Below are 19,503 nucleotides of genomic sequence, written 5' to 3'. Positions count from 1 at the left end.
TCTAATAAATTTTTATTAAGGTTCTTTAAACGCAAGGTTTCCTCTTCTTGTTCTCATAAGTGCTTCTTAAGTTCTTTCTTTGTGACCTTAGACTTCTTCACTTGCGCCAATAATTTTTTGACGTGGTCCTTGAGACGAGAGATTTCTTCATCCTTTTCCATTACTTCTTTGTAATGCATATCCACAAGATTTTTATGTTCGTGTTCTAACGCTTTCTTGTTTTGCTGAAGTTTGGTTATTTTGTCATTCTCTTGATCTTTTCGCTGCACTTTCTTGGTACACTGGCTTACATCGTTTTGTGAGAGTGATGATGGACGTTCAACTTGCAATTAAGATTCCCATTTCTTTCTCTCCTCATTAAAATCAGCGTGTTGTCACTCAAATATTGTTATTAATTTTTCTATATCTCTCGCAAATTGTTTTTGTTCATTACTTAGAGATTCCATATTTTCTTTTTCTTTTTCTTCACTTCTTTTAACTTTGTATGGAATTTTTTTTTTTTGAAGATTGACTCTATTTGTATTAATTAATATTTTCATCAATGATGCTTAACCAAAAAGCTTATATATTCTTTCTCCAATATGTAACTATTTCCTGTTTTACTTTATAAAATATAACTTCAAAATATTTATATGTAGATATATTGCTTCCTTTCTCTCTTTTTTTTATTATTATAAACTTCAACTTTATTAACTTTTATCTTCTTCTTTCTTAAATACCTTCAAGGCTTTATTACTCCTTCAAAACTTATCGTTTATGCTCCCTTTTTTACTTTTGTTATTTCTAATTACCCTTTTTCTTTTTATTTCTTTTTACTCCCTTAGGTAACATTTATATTAAATATAATAATGAGAATCCCTATAATATTAAATAACCTTCCAGTTGTCCCATGATGGAATGAGGGACGAACACTCCTAAATCGCTAAAAAAAAAGAAAAATTGCTGCTACGCGTGCGAGCAACCCGCGATCGAGCCTCGGCCTGGGACGCCTAGGACGCCTGAACGAGCTTCATCATGGATCCTCCGGATCCACCCGGTGGGGATCCGGAGCTGCAAAGAGCCTTCTCCAACCTGGTAAAGTCTCTCCCTCCGCAAAGACCTAGACCAACAACAACAAAGTTTGTGAAGAAGCTTGATGTATTACAAGAAGTTCAACTGCCACCTACCATTCCACGCATGGCAGCCATTTCTCTAGCGGAAAAAGGGTTAATCGGGCAATTTACAGGACTGTGGCCATCACCCAGAACAGTGCAAAGATGGGTCGAGAGAAACTGGTCGGACAAGATCCAGGGTAAAATATCCATCAGATTCTGTGGCAGAGGATATTTTACTTTTCATTTTGAAACCAAAGAGGACAAAGATCTAATATTCAGAAATGGGCCTTACTTTATGGACTCCAGGGGTCTCTACCTCAATAAATGGACCCCGGATTTTGATCCAGAACTTGATATACCAAATGCGGTTCCAGTTTGGGTTAGACTGCCACATCTTCCCCTTCACTGCTGGGGGGATGACTCGGTCAAAGCAATAGGAAATGCGGTTGGGAAATACATAGATCGCAGTGAACCTAAAGACAACATGCAGGCATGTGCGCGGATTTGTGTTGAAGTCGATCTGGGCCGAGGACTGCCGGAAGCGATCAAATTGAAAGTTGATGATTGGTGCCATATTCAGCAGTTGGACTACGAGCAGATACCCTTCAAATGCAAGGTATGCCATGAATATGGACACTTTGCAAATAGATGTACTAAAATAGTTAATGTAGAATCTGATGAGCAGGATGGGCAATGGGAAACTGTAAAAAGGAAAAAAGCATCTCCTCCCCTCAAAACTATGGATCCTGAAGCCCCTGGTTCTTCCCAACAGCATCCTCCCCATCAGCATCCTTCCCATCAGCAACCTTCCTCCTCTCAGCAACCTCCCCTTCAGCAACCTTCCTCCCCTCCTCTGATTCCCGATCCTCCTCTCCCTCCATCCTCTAATCCCTTCGCGACCCTCTCTGAGGCAGAATCCGGACCTGATTTCCCTTCCACAGATCCCCCTATCCATCTTTCTCCTCCCCTCATCATCCAACCCTCTCCTGATCCCCCCTCTTCAAGGATTACCAGGAGCTCTTCAAAGGAACATGGAGCATCCAGTGATGTCCCTAAAAAGCCAGGGCCTGGCAGGAAATCGGCCAAGCAACAGAGGGATGAAAGTACTCAGAAAGACATAGCCCTGGGCACCCAAACTCCAATAGAGTCCTTCATTCTTGGACACTTGGAAAAAGAAAATAGTAACAAAGGCAATGAGAGGCGAGCACCTCTCCATGTAACCAGTAAATCATGATGAAAATACTATCTTGGAATAGTAGGGGCTTAGGGCACCCCTCCAAGCTAGTTGCCCTCAAGGACTTAATCCACAGTGAAAACCCTGAAATTGTTATTATTCAAAAAACAAAGCAAGATCAATCAAAAATGAGTAGAGTAATAAGCCAGCAAAAGCACTTCAATGGATGTGCAAGCGAAGCAAGAGGAGCCTCAGGCGGTATATTAATTATGTGGAATAGCAATAAATGGATCTGTGACTCCACCAGCGTACACCAGAACTGGATTCGAGTCAATCTAGAAAGCAAAACAGGTAGCTCAAAGGTAACAGTTTACAACATATACGCTCCGAATCAGTACAGAGAGAAAGAAATGTGTTGGAACACATTGGAAGCAAGTATAGAAGAAGAGCAGAACAATAATCTCATTATAGCAGGAGATTTAAATCTGGTGATGCACGCTAACGAAAAAAGAGGAGGAAATTTCATCCCTGATCCATTCAGAAGTCGACTTGAGGCCATCATGCAGGAGCACAACCTTGTTGATATCAGACCCAAAAACCGAAGGTACACCTGGAGTAACAGAAGAATTGGTGCCGGCAATATCATGGAACGACTTGATAGGTTCCTTATCAGTGTAGCATATCTGTCCACCTTCTCTACAGGCCATTCAAACATTCTCAATGTCTCTGCTTCTGATCACTACCCAATAACGCTTACTCTTCATAGCCAATGTCAGCTAGGACCCATACCCTTCAAATACTGCTCCATTTGGAATCGTTCCTCAGCAGCAAAAGATGTGGTGCGGCAGGCTTGGGTTCAACATGTAGAAGGTTCGCCAACCTTTATTTGGGAGACAAAATTGAAGAGAGTAAGACAGGCTTTAAAGAATTGGGCAAAGAACAATTATCAAGAGCCCGAGATGAATAAAAAGAAAATTAAGCAAGAACTAGAGGAAGTGCAGCAAAGAATCGAAGTTCTTGGGCTAACTCAACAAGCTAAAGAGCAAGAAACTAGATTATACTCACAGCTGAGTCAAACTATTAGGGATGAAGAAACAAAATGGAGACTGAAATCAAGGCAACTCTGGTTGCAGGAGGGAGACAAAAACACTTCTTATTTCCACAAGCAGGCCACGGTTCGAAAGGTCAGAAATACAGTGAGCACAATAATGGATAATGAAGGGAACCGTCACAATACTCAGGACTCTATAAAGGAAGCAGCTACCAAGCACTTTAATAATCTTCTGACTGAGGATAAAGCTGAGGAGGATTATTCAAGCATGCTACAGCATCTGTCTAAAGGAGTCACTCAAGAAATGAACAGCAGTCTCAGAAAAGAAGTAGAAGAAGAAGAAATCCAAGCAGCAATTTGGAGTTTACACCCAGATAAAGCTCCAGGACCTGATAGGTTTTCCATTAGCTTTTACAGAGAATATTGGCATATGATCAAAAAAGATCTCTTAAAGATGATTTGTTGGGTTTTAAAAAAAGGCAAAATGGGGGAATTTACCAACTCCACCTATCTGGCCTTAATCCCAAAAGAGAATCGACCTTCCACTTTTTCAAGATTTCGGCCAATATCTTTATGCAACTCAGCATATAAAATAATTTCAAAAATCCTAGCATCCAGGCTCAAACCACACCTCTCGTCCCTGATCTCCGAAAATCAAGGGGGCTTTCTCCCAAATAGGCACATCACTGACTCTATCCTACTTGTGCAAGAGGCCATCCACTCAAGCTTAAGCAGAAAAGAGAAAGGGTTTGTCCTGAAGTTGGATCTTGCCAATGCTTTTGATAGGGTAAGGCATTCCTTCCTGTTTACTGTTCTTCATAAAATGGGGTTTGATCCCTCCTTCATCACAATGATCAAAGCTTGTATAACGGATCCCTGGATCTCCCCTTTGATTAATGGGAGACCGTGTGCTGCCTTCCAATCTTCTCGTGGCCTCAGACAAGGCTGCCCCCTATCTCCTTACTTGTTTATCCTTATGGCTGAAGCATTCAGTCAAACCTTGGATTACAACCGGAGAATAGGCATAATCACTGGCATCAAGATTGAGCAAGGAACAAAGAACATCAATCATTCTCAATTTGCAAACGACACTCTCTTACTAGGAGGAGCTTCCACCACTTTAGCAAGGCACTTTAAGAAGATTTTGGATCAATTCATGGATTACTCAGGTGGGAAGGTCAATCAGATAAAAAGTTGTATATATGGTTGGAATACACCAAACCATACCATCCATAACATTGCAAGTATATTTGGAGTCTCCTGCAAACTAGTCTGGAATCATTTCTCCTATTTAGGGATGCCAGTAAGTATGGGACCGCTGAAAGCCGATACCTGGAACGAAATTCTTGATAAAATAAAGAGAAAAGTTCAGCACTGGGGCACCATGTGGCTGAATCCAGCAGGATGACTAGTTCTTCTAAAATCAGGTATAGCTTCTCTTCCCATATATCATTGTTCCTTATATCAAGCTCCTGTTGTATTTCATCAGAAAATGGAGAGAGCCCTCAGGCATTTTCTTTGGCAAGGAGGGAAAACGGATAAGAAAAAATTCAATCTTGTAAGCTGGAAGAACATAATCCAATCTCAGGAAAAAGGAGGACTAGGCATCAGATCACCAAAATTGCTAAACTTAGCACTTGGAGCTAAAATAGTATGGAGGATGATCACATGGCCTACAGCGTGGTGGAAGAAGATTTTAGAAGCAAAATATCTGAACTGCACAAGGCAGCAACTCCTGGAGACTAATATTCCTAACAGAGATATTACAAAAATTTGGCAACTCTGCAAGAAGGCCATTACCTTTATGTCTCAGAATATCTCAAAGGTCCCAGGAGGGGGGAGCAGCATCAACTTCTCCACAGACAGAATTTTAGGACAGCAACCCATTGGAACAAAGACGGAGGCAATCCCTGCCATAAACTGGCTCAATGGCAAAGGGATAATGCACTTGGCTCAAATATCTCAATGGGACAGTCACTCTCAAGCCTGGACAGGTTGGAAATTCCCGGACCACCCCAGGGAGCTAGACACTAGCCTCACTGCCCTAAAAAATTTCCTTCACAGCAAAGCCCCGGTCCAAGAAGGCAAACATGATGGATATCGCTGGGACCCAACTGGAACTCAATACACGGTTAAAGTTGGACATCAATTTCTTTGTGATAGCATCCTCCAACAGGAAATATGGAACCAATGGAAACTTGTATGGAGAGCAGAAGCACCCCCCAAAGTCAAGTTTTTCATTTGGCTTCTCCTGAAAGGAAAAACGCTAACAGCGGAAAATCTAAAGAAAAGAGGCATATTGGGGCCATCCAGATGCCCAAACTGCTGTCGATCAGAGGAAACAATCCAGCATCTGTTTATAGAATGTCCGGTGGCTGATGAATGTTGGAGGAAGATGGCCTCAATAGGGGAAGCTCCCTGGGAGCCCCAGGCAACTATTGCAGAAACGATTCACAAATGGAGGAAAAATTGTCCATGGAAAGAGAAAAGGAGTAAATTGGCGCAAAGGGTATGGAACACCATTCCTCTAACCCTTTTATGGCGCATATGGTTGGCAAGAAATGGAAAGGTCTTCCAGGAGAAAGGCTGCAACACCAGGATAATGTGCCATAAGGCTAAAATGTTAGCGTTAGAGACAGTCACAAATCACACCAGAGGCAAGATCGAGACAACAAATTATAGCATGGAAGAGAGAAATTTGATCAGTTATGTTTTTGAGAACATCGCCAGTGCTCAGGAAACAAACAAAGGAAGGACACAAACGAAAGAAACGAATAGTGCATGGAAAATGAGATTAAAGGATGAGGAATTTTCGAATTGGTTGAGTAATTGTAACAAGTTCTATCTGTTTTTTGATGGTGCTTCTAAATCGAACCCGAGCCAAGCAGGCACAGGGGGACTAATTTGCAACGCAAATGGAGAGAGTATACTTCATTTCGAATGGGGGCTAGGAGAGATCTCCAACAACAGAGCAGAGGGATTAGCACTGTATCAGGGACTCATACAACTGCTAAAGTTAGGGATAAGAAAGGCAGTGGTGTTTGGGGACTCTGCAATAATTATCAGGCTTATGGCGCAGAGACAGAGCACGCCAAATATTCTCCTTCAGCAGATAAACCACCGGAATCAGATCCTGCATGCTTCAATGGAAGAAGTCGAGTATTACCACATCCTACGTGGATTGAACAAGGAGGCCGATAAGCATGCCAGCAGGGCATGCGAGTGTGCCAAGGGCAGCCTGAGCTGTAATAATATTGTCTCTTTTCAACCTTTACCATGAACCTACAACATTCAGTCAACAGCAGATGTACCTCAGCTGACAGAATCAGTGACATCAGTCAAGCAGTCAGTGTTGACGACAGAGCAGGTAAGATAGGCAGGATTTGGATCAGAAACGAGATCAGGATATCGCTTCAATGCATGGGAATCAAGAGAAACTCAGGAGAAAATCGTCCTTGCAGAATGATCCCATTTGCGGTTAAAGATTTGCATTTGACCAATCCAGGGATTACCATGAGACGTGGATGGGCATCTTCCCGCCTGCACGGCATGCAAATGGAATCTATTTATACCCCAGGTAGCAGAACTCCTCAAAACATTAAGAAAGGGAGGTCATACAGGCAACAGGCTTTTAACGCTCCCATCTGCCTCCAATCAGCCCAAGGTAGATGTCTTAGCGCTCAGCAGCATCGTAACAACCCTGCGAGAGTTGTGGTAGCAATCTGCTATAAGTGGAGAGGCCAGAGAGTTCAGAGGTTCTGCGTTATAAAGGTCGACACCACTGACAGGAAGCACTCAGTGATAATGGACCGCTCAGAGGACTGCTTCCACTGCAGAGACCTTCAGGCAGAATTTGAGGAATTGAGAGCGCAACAGCGTGCATTGGAAGACCAAGTCCGAAGTTTGGAAACACGAATCGAAGATCAGTTCAGAGTTCTAAATGAGAAGTATCGGGCAGAAATCAATCTGTTCCTGCACAGAGTTCATTCTCTACATGAGCAGTTCAGCAACTTGGCCAACCGGTGCAGCCACGCCGAAGAATCGATAACTGTTCTCAAGTTCATGATGGGCAAAAAGCTCAAGGAAGCCCCTTCTACCTCCAGTGCAAAACAGAATGAGCCAGATCCATACCCAGAAGAGTCCACAGCTAGGAAGATTAGTCATATAGAGATAGATTAAATATGTTTTGAAGCTGTAAGTTTTGGTGTTTGCAATATGTAAGGATTTACAGTAGTATAAGAAGCCTTAGAGGCAGGAATATTAGAACAAGGATCAAGGAAGGGACCCTTTTTGTAATTCCTTGGATCCATGATGTTCAGGAAACATTGTTTGTATGGCGAACCGCCTCTCTTTTCTTTTTCAGATCATAATATAGCAACCGAAATTTGTCTAAAAAAAATATATATATTAAATAACCTTCCTTTTATTCTTTTGTTGTTTAAATAGTCTTTTCACCTTTATAAATATCAATACTCTTCTTAAATACCCCATAAACCTTTGTATAACTCCTATAACTTTTATAATATTTCAATTGATAAATATATTAATTTTATAATCTACTTTTATAACTATATAGTTAATGTTATAACTATATTATGGACCCGTACTATTCTAATTGACCGACCAATTCTTGATTGGGTGACCGCGGGAAGCAACGGTCAACGGATAGATGGACAGGAGAACGGATAGAGATTGACTACAATGCGGACAGAGACGGGAAGACAACGATCCAGCAAGGGTGGCTTGCCACAGTTGTTGACAATGACCAAGCAGAATGCAAGGTTTTTTTGCAGACGATTCGAGGCTTCAATGGTTGTGCAAATAGCAAAGGCAACGGAGGAGGCGCTACGCTTAAGACAACAGTGATTTTAGAGCTACACTGAGGAGGTTATTTTGGCTGTGGCGTCGATGTTGTGGGGAAAGCACAACTACTGTACAGTGTCAAGCAATCTATTGTTTCAATGGTGTGGCTTTCGACCAGTCAAGGCAGTGAACGACTATTATAGGTAGTGCCCCCCCTTTTTTTAGTTTTTTTATCATTTTTTTTCTTTTGACTATATTTCTTTTTATATTTTTTTTTTTGGTATTTATTTATTTGACTTCTGAATTTTTCTGTTTTTTTTTTGATAATTTTTTTGTATTTTTTTTTTTTTATGTGGCCAAATGCCTAATGGCGAGACAGAGAAACTCTAGTTGTAGCGAAACACTTGAACTATAACAGCAATAAAGTTGACGAAGCATCGATGGCCAAGGGCCTAGATTGAAGAGCGTGGCTTTGTGCGGCAGTGAAGCAGCCAGAGGATCGACTGCTCTGATACCAAATGAAGCAAACAAAGTTCCTTCTACAGATTAATTACTCCAAAAGATTTGGAATATAAAGATATCCATGAGGATACAAGAATATATATTAGAAAGTATGAATAAGAATGATTTTACAATGAGAACGAGAGGCTTGCTTATGTACCAAGTATGTGTCTCTTCTTAAAGAGTCATGTCTCATTTAGACATGCCTCTTCAACCTAATTACTAGTTTAACTAATCATTATTTATGATTATTATCATTTACATTATTTTACATTATTTCCTATATATTTATTCATAACACTATATATACACATCACATGTGCCATTCAACTTTTTGAAGCCGACTTATGATGTGGGCAAATCAAATTAAAATTTAATATTTTGTCTTTTGGGGCCACAACATGGAAGAAGCCCTTCCTCATTAGAGACTAATCCCCACAAATAATTTAATAAAAATTGTAATCAATATTCCCATGACCTCATAATTTTCAAGTTGCCACATCAACTGAATTTTGGGGTTTTAAACCAACGATGGGGTCTTGAGCTTTAATTGCCAATATCTCCTCAACCATGAGGAGTTATAAGACGTGCCATATACCGTCGAAATCAGCATGACAAGGGGCACCCATTGACGATGAGCTTGAGATCAAATTCATTGATCTTCATCCACAAAAACTAAAACAAATGTGGGACCACTAGGGTTTCTTGCCATCCTTCCAGGGTTGCTTGTCCATTGAAGTTTTCCACTGATGTAATCATGGCGTATATTAAGAGCATTCAAGAACCGACGTTGACATCAGTGACAACACCATTCAACAAAAAGTGAATATTGGCATTGCGCAAAATCCAAAACTTGCCATTATAAGAGATTGTTGGGGTGATGGACAGTGGAAAAGGTGGTTGATTTACTAAGAGTATACAGTTAAAACCCTCTTTACTATAGTGTTCCACGGGGACGTGTCCCCCAGGGTCGGGTGCGCGCACCCTTCACACCCCACGCACCCAGGACGAGGAGACTCTCGGGGGTGCGTTTCCCTAGTGTGGGAGACTCGACTCCCCGAAAGGGGTACTTCTGGGTGTCCCCCCAAAAAATGGGGTTCTTCTGGGCATCCCTCCGAAAATGGGGTTCTTCTGGGTGTCCCCCCTTCATTTTTGTCTAATTACCCTTTATATTAAAAAAAAATGAAAATAAATTTATTTAAAAAAAAAAAACTAAACTAACAAATAAAAAATTACATGAAAAGTTAGGTTTACTTTTCATTCTGCCGCCATTTCATTATGCTCCCACTTCTACCTCTGTTAAAACTGTTGAGCGCATTTTTTTCTTCCACCGTTTCAGTCTGAGTCTGCTCCCACTGCGCCCACGAGAGCCTCAAAGCTCATGGCTTATCCTCCCTCTTCTCCACACAGCAGTTGCCTCGTTGTTACCTTGCAGTGGTTACCTTGCTGCTCCATGCAGCCGACAACATTGCTGCTCCACGATTCCACCAGCCCTCCACGCAGCCGGCAGCATTGCTGCTCCACGCATCTACAAAGTGCTGGCAGCTCGACTACCCGTCCCAGCATCCATGAAGCTCCACGCAGCAGATTGCTCCACAACCCATCAGACGCAGCAGATTGCGCTCCACGAAGCTCCACGCAATGCTATCCAGACTCCACGCAGCGCTGAGCCAGTGATCTTTGCTGCTCCAGTCTCTAGACTCCACGCAGCTGCTCAGGACCCGTCCAGACTCCACGCAGTTGCTCCAGATCGTACAGTAAGTTTCGCTGCAACTTTTTTTTCATGTTTCAATGTTCAAGTTTTATCATTTATGTGGCATTAAAAAACTCAGAACTGTAAATTGTTCTTAAGTATGGGGGATTTACGCAGTGCATTATATTAGATATCATTTTTGGGATTCAACTGCGTTAAGTAAGTCATTCAAACGTATGACCATTTCCATGAGAGGTAGTCGTAACTGACTAATTTCTCATGATTTTTGAATAGTTCACTTAGCACTCATTGCATCGGGTGATGCTCACAGGGGTGAAGAAGTGGGATTGAAACTAGTGAAATGTGGAGAACGAATCACATAGCATCAATCATCACTTCCGGGGCTTGCACCCGGTAACCAGGACTTCCCAGGAGGTCACCCATCCCAGAACTCCTCTGGCTCAAGCGCGCTTAACTGTGGAGTTTTCCCCACAATCAAGCCCACTTAGCTTGCTACCCCATTTGCAAAACCTTAGCAAGTATTGTGCCTCATGAACCATTCAAGTAGAGATCCCTTGACTCTTTTTGAATTTAAGTATGGGGGATTTACGCAGTGCATTATATTAGATATCATTTTTGGGATTCAACTGCGTTAAGTAAGTCATTCAAACGTATGACCATTTCCATGAGAGGTAGTCAAGGGATCTCTACTTGAATGGTTCATGAGGCACAATACTTGCTAAGGTTTTGCAAATGGGGTAGCAAGCTAAGTGGGCTTGATTGTGGGGAAAACTCCACAGTTAAGCGCGCTTGAGCCAGAGGAGTTCTGGGATGGGTGACCTCCTGGGAAGTCCTGGTTACCGGGTGCAAGCCCCGGAAGTGATGATTGATGCTATGTGATTCGTTCTCCACATTTCACTAGTTTCAATCCCACTTCTTCACCCCTGTGAGCATCACCCGATGCAATGAGTGCTAAGTGAACTATTCAAAAATCATGAGAAATTAGTCAGTTACGACTACCTCTCATGGAAATGGTCATACGTTTGAATGACTTACTTAACGCAGTTGAATCCCAAAAATGATATCTAATATAATGCACTGCGTAAATCCCCCATACTTAAATTCAAAAAGAGTCAAGGGATCTCTACTTGAATGGTTCATGAGGCACAATACTTGCTAAGGTTTTGCAAATGGGGTAGCAAGCTAAGTGGGCTTGATTGTGGGGAAAACTCCACAGTTAAGCGCGCTTGAGCCAGAGGAGTTCTGGGATGGGTGACCTCCTGGGAAGTCCTGGTTACCGGGTGCAAGCCCCGGAAGTGATGATTGATGCTATGTGATTCGTTCTCCACATTTCACTAGTTTCAATCCCACTTCTTCACCCCTGTGAGCATCACCCGATGCAATGAGTGCTAAGTGAACTATTCAAAAATCATGAGAAATTAGTCAGTTACGACTACCTCTCATGGAAATGGTCATACGTTTGAATGACTTACTTAACGCAGTTGAATCCCAAAAATGATATCTAATGTAAATTGTTCGTCAAATTCACCGTTTAAATTTTTTTGAAGCAATATCAGTAGTAATAAAAAATAAAAATTAAGAATTTTAATTGTTGTGAACTTAGAAGTATTCTGTTTTATAAATTTAAAATTATAATTTATTAAAATATCAGTGTTATAAATTGGTTACTCAGTTTTATAAATTATCAGTTTTAAACTTTTATAAATTATCAGTAGTTTTAAATTTTAGATTTTGAAACCCTTCTTGCAGGGCATTAAATAATACAAAATCTGCAAAATAAATTATTTGCAAAATGAGTGACAGCAACCAAAGTGGCAGTGACAGTCAAACTGAAAGTGAATATGATCCTCAAACTAAAACAACAAGTCCTCTTCAAACTGAAACTCCATCAACAAGGAATGAAACCCATGGCAGTAGTACAGCTAGTGCTAATGTCATTCCAACGACTCCAACCCCATCAAAGTCATTGGCAGAATATGCAAAGGGGACATTCAATCCAAGCAAACCTCTTTTGCTATATGCTACCAAAATCACTGGCTCTTCAACCCAACCAAAACCGGGAAGCAAAAGAGGTGGGACACGCCATTGGAAATGCAACATTTGTGGCCATTCTTGGGCTGGGAGTTATAGTCATCACAGGATGCATCTTTTGGGTGTAGGTGGCAAACGGGTTAGTATATGTTCACATTTAACCATGCTGCAATAATCAGAGCTCTTGAGAATGCAAATGGCAGCAGATGCAAAGGGCACGTTCTCAAGCAAAAATGTCATGGCCCAAGCTCAAGAAAATTTTAATGAAGCCACAAGCTCAAAAAGAAAATTAAAGAAAGATATGCCTTCACCATCTCCTATTGGGACTACGGGTTCCCGCTCTTGTGCAGTGGGACCAACTCTTGCAGGGATGTATAGTAAGTTGAACCGTGATGATATAGATGATGCCATTGGCAAATTTCTTTTTGCCAATGGAATTCCTTTCCATGTTAGTCGTTCTCCTTACTACAAGGAGATGGTCAAGGCAATTGCAGCAGCAGAACCCTCATATGTGCCCCCAGGTGAACATAAGTTGAGGACAGTGATATTAGAAAGGCAAGTGGCCAATATTAATGTGCAAAAGGAAACTTTGAGGCAAACATGGGTGAGGGAAAGTTGTTCTATTGTTGGATGGGTGGACAGACATTGCCAAACGTTCACTTATCAACATCATAGTTACTTGCCGAGAGGGGCCTTTCTTTCTTAGAGCTATTGATTGTTCTGGAAAGCGCAAAGATGCAACTTTCCAATTTGAGCTTCTTCGTGATGCTATAGAGGAGGTTGGCTCTACAAATGTTATACAGGTTGTGACAGATGCAACAACAATGTGTAGATCAGCAGGATTAATGATTCAAAGTAAATACAGACATATTTTCTGGACCCCTTGTTGTGTGCATGCACTCAATAATGCATTGAAAGACATTGGCAAAATTGAGTGGGTATCTAACTTGGTGACAGCTGCAAGAAATGTACAACGAGAAGCCAATAAGGCTCCATCACATTGGGACTGATGAGCAGGTTGTCAATATTCTAACAAAGCCCCTGGGGAAGGTCAAGTTCTTGGCTTTCTGAGAATGACTTATAAGGGTCCTATATGAGATGGACATTGAGCTCTGGGAGTTCGAGGGGCTTGGGGTACTTCTTGGAGAGATGAGCAACCATAGGGTGAGTGGTTCAGCCTTGCTCTAATGGTTTGCTATGTACAGGGTGAGTGGTTCAGCCTTCCCCTACAATACCCCTTGGCGACATGTAGGCAGGATGATTGGTTCATCATTCTCCTATTGAGACATCCTACCCATGCAATCTGGAACTCATGGGAAGTACCTCTCACCTGGCCAATGAGTAGGGAAATGAGGATAGGGACCATAGTACTACCAATGGACGCATCGTGTACTACTGTACTGCCTATGCTAGGATGATCGATATTGATCTGGGATCAATTAAAACTGAATTCAGGTCAGTAAGAGTAGTATGAGACACTCTCTTTTGATTGGAACTGACTTCGGGTCAGTAAGAGTAGTATGAGACACTCCCTTTTGATTGGAACTGACTTCAGGTCAATAAGAGTGGTATGACACACTCTCCTTTGATTGGGACTGACTTCGGCTCAGTAGAGAAAGGTACAATACATTCTCGATCACTTCTTCTTCTTCATAATTTAGCAGTGCATTGATGGCAAAGATAGTACAGAATGGCAGATGGAGTTCTCCCTAGTTGAGAGGGAGTGTTAAAATTGGCAACTAGGGCCAAACTCCACATGGGTCATCTTATTTATGACAACAGATATTTTTCCTGGATTCCTCTCTCTGATTCCTCATCCGATTCTGACATGTACTAATGAAGTTATGAATTTATTTTCATTATGGTCAAATTGTCAAAGTTGGCCAGCAAACATATGTAAGCTCAGAAGCCCAACAGTCACGTCTATTCATCCTCAACGTTGCATATAAATAGAAGGTGACTTAGCCTTATTTGGACACGCTCATCTTCACACTTCTCTCTCTCTCCTCATTGATTGGGTATGGATTTCTGAACCTCCCTCTCTCCACACGTCCGAAATTTCAAGAGCGAAATTTCAAGAGGCCGAAATTTCAGGAGACCTAATTTCTAGACAATTTTACCAAGCGTTGACCAGCATGCATTGACCTCCTTTGACTGCGTTTTTGTGAGGGTTATCTCTGTTTGGTCAGGCAACATTTTTGGGCACAAAAATCGAGGCTAAACATTGATTGTTGACCAGCATTGGCTACAGCTAGGGTTGACTGCAAGTGGGCTATTTGACCAGACTTTGATTGGGTTGAATTTAACTGTTTTGAGGATTGTTTTATCTTGCTGTCTGGAAGCTGAAGTTGACGGAAGTTGACCAATTTGCTAAGGGTCAAATCTGCCCTATTGATCAGCATTGACTTTTATGGTTAGGGCTCTTTTGCTGCTGTTATAAATTATCAGATTTGTAAATTGTACTATCTCTCTCTGCTGAACTATTGAAGGCTAAAAGAAGATTTGATCAAGGGTTTCCCCACATTGGGGTTTGTCCCTGGCTAGTGCCACATCTTGTGTCCTCTCGTCTTGGCTTGTCTTCTACTGTTTATGTTTATGTTCTATCTACATTTTACTATCATGTTGATGTGATTGCTAATCTGACTATTGATACTTAGCTAATAAAGAAATTGAAGTAAAATTGTTCTAAAGCATAGAACATAGCCTAAAATTTAACAAAGACACACACAATAAACAGTTGAAGGTCATTCCCCTTCAAGGTCATTCCCCCCACCTAGCTAAAAGAATGTGTCTCCTGGAATAATGAAATAGAAGCATATTAATGCCCACAAATGACCAAAATAGACCGAAAGAACAGCAAGTAATGACAGCAATAAAAGGAGTGATGCACGTATATCCTAGCTAACCAACCAAATTGAGACGACACAACAAAAATAATAACAAAGGAACCCAAAATGGCTTACCAATCATAAAGCTTGAAAACATGCAAGTGGCATAAGAGGGGGCCGAAAGACGTAAACAACCCTGGAAATATAGCTAAAAGCAAATTTGCAGAAATAGGCAAAGCTAACAAGTGGCTTTGAGGCAGAAGTTGAGAACTCGATTTAACTCAGGGTTGCAAGGTAGACTCGAACCCTTTAAAAATTAAATACAAAACCCTGGTCACGACAATTCTACTAGCTTCGAAGACAAAAATGCATAAAAGACGAGGAAATACCCACTTACATAACCTAGCTGACTAACTAGCTCATATTTCAAAAGTTGAAACCTTTGGAGCAGGTATAGTTTCGTCGCTATTCATTTCTTTCTTTCTTTCTTCCTTTCATGAGAAAGGAACTAGTAACATCGCAGACAAAACTAACGAAGCGATAATTCAAAATAAAATGGCAAAATCAAACAAAACTACTCATATATTTTGTCGCAACCAGAAGCTTCCGTTCTATTTATAAGCGACAATAACCTGATACAACTCTGTCAAAGTGCCGCTCAGCTCTACACTTAAAATCTAGCAATAATAAGATTGATATATAAATGGAAGACTGAAACCCTCAACAATGTATGTCGAATGAAGCAATTAAAGCATTAAAGAAAAATGAAGTGAAATGAACCTGGAGACTGTTAGCTTTGACGTATTCCCAGATCTTTTTCACTGCTTCTACGCGGGGAACCTCAGAAACGCCGAGGAACTGCTCCATTTCTGGAGAAACCGGCACAGGAATATAAAGCCGTGACACCTTCGTGACCTTCGCAGTACTTTCTCCGGCCGTTGCTGCCGTCTTTTTCGTTGTGGCCATGGCAGTGCCGCTCGGCTGCTGAGCTTTGGAAGCCACCATTGCCAGCCTGCTTGCTTTGTAAACCATCGCCATGTTTAGTTTACTGAATTATCACCTCAGACACACAATGCTAGTCCTCCTGAGACCGACGATTCAGCTGGCCAGTGCAAAATAGAAAAAATAGCGCCATGAAACATCATATATATATATATATATGTATCAATTGAGAATATATGTAACAATTGATCGTCAGATAGAGTCGTTATAAATGCAAACGCAATGGACATGGTAATAGGGGGTATTTTTTAATGTAATATTAACATTAAACTCACTGGAACTTTGTTTGTCATAAGATTTCATTTTACCTTTTTGGGGCATGTGATATCTGGGTACTCTCGTATTCACCGGACATTGATACGGAGTGGTTAAAACGGTAATTTGCATTGCTAAAAATACGAATTAGCTTAAGATTACCATTTTAAATGGCTTAAATTCTTATGTTTAGTATTTTATGTGAAATTAAAGATTTTATTTATTGAAATAAAAATTTTAAGGTTTATATTTATATTTGCCAATAGGTAAAGTATATTGTAATTATTTTATATCAAAATGGGTTCACATTAAACCAAAAAAATATATAAATATATATATATATATAATTTTAAAAAAATTTAAAAAATATTACAAATAAATTTTGAAATTTGAATTTATATCTTTTTATTGGTTTATATAGATAAAATGATTAATTTTATTGGGTTATAAATAGAATTTGTCAAATAAAATTTATTTTTAAAATCAAAAAATTTCCATATGCTACCAAGTGTCATAATAGTGCACACATCAAATCTCAATATTTATAAAAAAATTATTATTTATGAAAATTAAAAATCAAAAAATATATATAACACCAAGTGCTATAATAGTACACACATCAAATCTCATTATTTATGAAAATTTCATTTCTATATAAGTGTGTCAAATGGTTTGACTTTTAGTTAATATGTAGCTTTTAAAAATAATTTACAAAGCTTACTTAAGTTTTTGAAAAAAATTAACAATCACATTTTTAGTTTATGAATTTTTAGTGGTTTAATATATATATATATATATATATATATATGATATTTTATATTTTAAATGTGAACTCACTTTATATAGATTCACCTTTATATATAATATTGACACATGTAATCTATTTAATATAAGAAAAACATTTAAAGTTATTATGTCACTACTTAAATAAAATATTCTTAAATTATAATGGGAAATTTTTAACAAAAAAAATGTAAGTCTTACTATTAGGACTTCAATACTATTGTAGTAACTATAAAAAAAATCCAACAAACACATTTATGATATTCAATCACTTTCTATATCAATATAAAGATATTTTTCGAAATGCAATCTAGATTCTTCCTCTAAACACTTATTGCATTTGAGTTTGTTCCTGCATTAATACAATTTCTTTACACTGATGATCAAAATTTGAGTTGAATTATATATATAAATGAAAAAAAATCATCGAAATTTATTTTACCTTCAGAAACTGATTTCTAATTGGAACTGATATTATAGTCTCAATTTTACATTTATTGTCCATCTAATCTATTAATAACTTAAAATCTCACAATACTTATAAATAATTTTATATTTTTTTTTCATAAAAATATAAAATACCTAAAACTTAACTATTTCTTTACTAACAACATATTTCAAAATAATATAATGTATTGATAAAAAAAAAACAATGTTATGCAAAATAGTGGGCTTCTCTGGGGCACAATAATAATAATATGGGGACAATAGGGGCACAACAATTACAATAAGGGCTACAATGACAATAGTAACGGGGAAATCACTAGTATGACAGGGACCTAACAAACAATGTCTCATCCATTATAAATGTGTATAGCTCTTTGGTATCCCCCTAAGTCAACATGTCTTTTCATAATTAATTATGTGTTCCTTTAATCTTATATAATGTTTTTCTTTCAAACATTTTTACCTAACTTTAATAGCTAGCTTGATTTTTTGGGCAACTTGTTTAAGAGTCATATAAGGCCTTGAAATATCAAGTTGTCAAATAATATAAAGTAAACATTTGTAAGCATATGTAGATGCATTAATTATTTAAGAATATAGACAACAAACAAAAGCCAATTAATGTCATTTGTTGTGGAAATTTTTGTTATAAATGATTTTAATGCAAAATAGAAATTTCATTGTTTTAACTAAACACTTATTGAATCTTAACTTTGTGAATTCAACTATAAAAATCTCCCTACTTAAAAACTTTAACAATTCTATTTGTTTTAATATTTTGAAATTTTATTTTAATATTCTGAAGTAGAAACCTAAATTCAAAAGTTGAAGAAGATCTAAACTATTATAATGTCGCCTACAAAATGGAACCTTGCAAATCACAAGTTTTAATAATTAAAAAAATTTAAGATCTTTATGCATGGGCATGAGGGGAATTTTTATCTTAGATACAATAACTTTTGTTATCAATTACTTTTGCATAAGAGGCAGGTACTAAGCAGCAATGTTACATATTACACTTGTTTTGTATTGCAACAATAACAAGAAATACATAGTAATAATGTATTTATATTTTTTAATATTAAATGTCTACCCTGTGACTTTGGAGGACAAATAAAATATGAATTTTCATGGAGTATAGGATTAGCATCAAACAACCAATCAGAGATATATATGTTACTTCAAGGCATTTTTTTGGTCTTTGATATCTTAATTAGATCCTCGTGATTGTGGGAGATTCAAACAATACAATAAGTCATTTAGGTTTAGGAATTAGATCCTCTTATGTAAAATTAAACTATTTGTTCAAGAGAATTCAAGTGCTTCTTTCTTAAATACCAAATGTTCCGGTTAAATATGTCCTCCAAACCTCAATTTAAAAGCAGATCACTTAGCAAACCAAGCACTTGATCTAGCTCTTGGAACCATGATCCATAGCGGAAACTATAGGGAAGCCTCAATCCCATAATATAAAGTCATGGATTATCAAATATTTAGAAGGTGGTGCATCCCTCAAATCTATGAGCATTAAGGATGATTTGCATATGGAAATTGGTCTAGTGAGCATAAATGTGAATAAAATGAGTGCGCAAATAGCCTCTTTGACAAACATTTTATCTTCACATTGTCGGTGACTGCATAACCCTAACACTAAACTGAACCAACTTCAAGGTCAACTATTGATCCAAATTGGATCCATAAAGAACTGTCAAGAGAACCATGACTGTATCAGGTCGGGACAGACTTCAAAGAACTCAAACAGTGAGCAAAAACACCTCTAAACCAATAGCAGTGGCAGCCAGCGTGGAACGACAAGGACC

At 38.9% G+C, this 19,503-nt stretch overlaps 1 protein-coding gene across 2 annotated transcripts in view; it reads right to left on the bottom strand.

The window, feature by feature from the left end:
• Nucleotides 1-16,369, bottom strand: part of LOC149255516 (protein TRI1-like) — a 112,277-nt gene extending 95,908 nt beyond the window's left edge. The window contains exon 1 of one of the 2 annotated variants that reach the window (XM_089457243.1): nt 15,977-16,369. In XM_089457243.1, coding sequence (XP_089313369.1) covers nt 15,977-16,234 — 258 coding nt within the window. In that variant the 5' untranslated portion in view covers nt 16,235-16,369. The remainder of the gene's footprint in view (nt 1-15,976) is intronic. The other variant, XM_089457242.1, reaches the window with a different exon arrangement.
• Nucleotides 16,370-19,503: the final 3,134 nt, after the last annotated feature.

Source organism: Pinus tabuliformis, chromosome 7 (assembly GCF_031772625.1).
Source record: "Pinus tabuliformis cultivar Carrire ecotype Pingquan chromosome 7, CPIR1, whole genome shotgun sequence".
Lineage (NCBI taxonomy): Eukaryota > Viridiplantae > Streptophyta > Pinopsida > Pinales > Pinaceae > Pinus > Pinus tabuliformis.
Note: the sequence above shows the minus strand (reverse complement) of the source record. Positions and strands in the feature narration are given on the sequence as shown.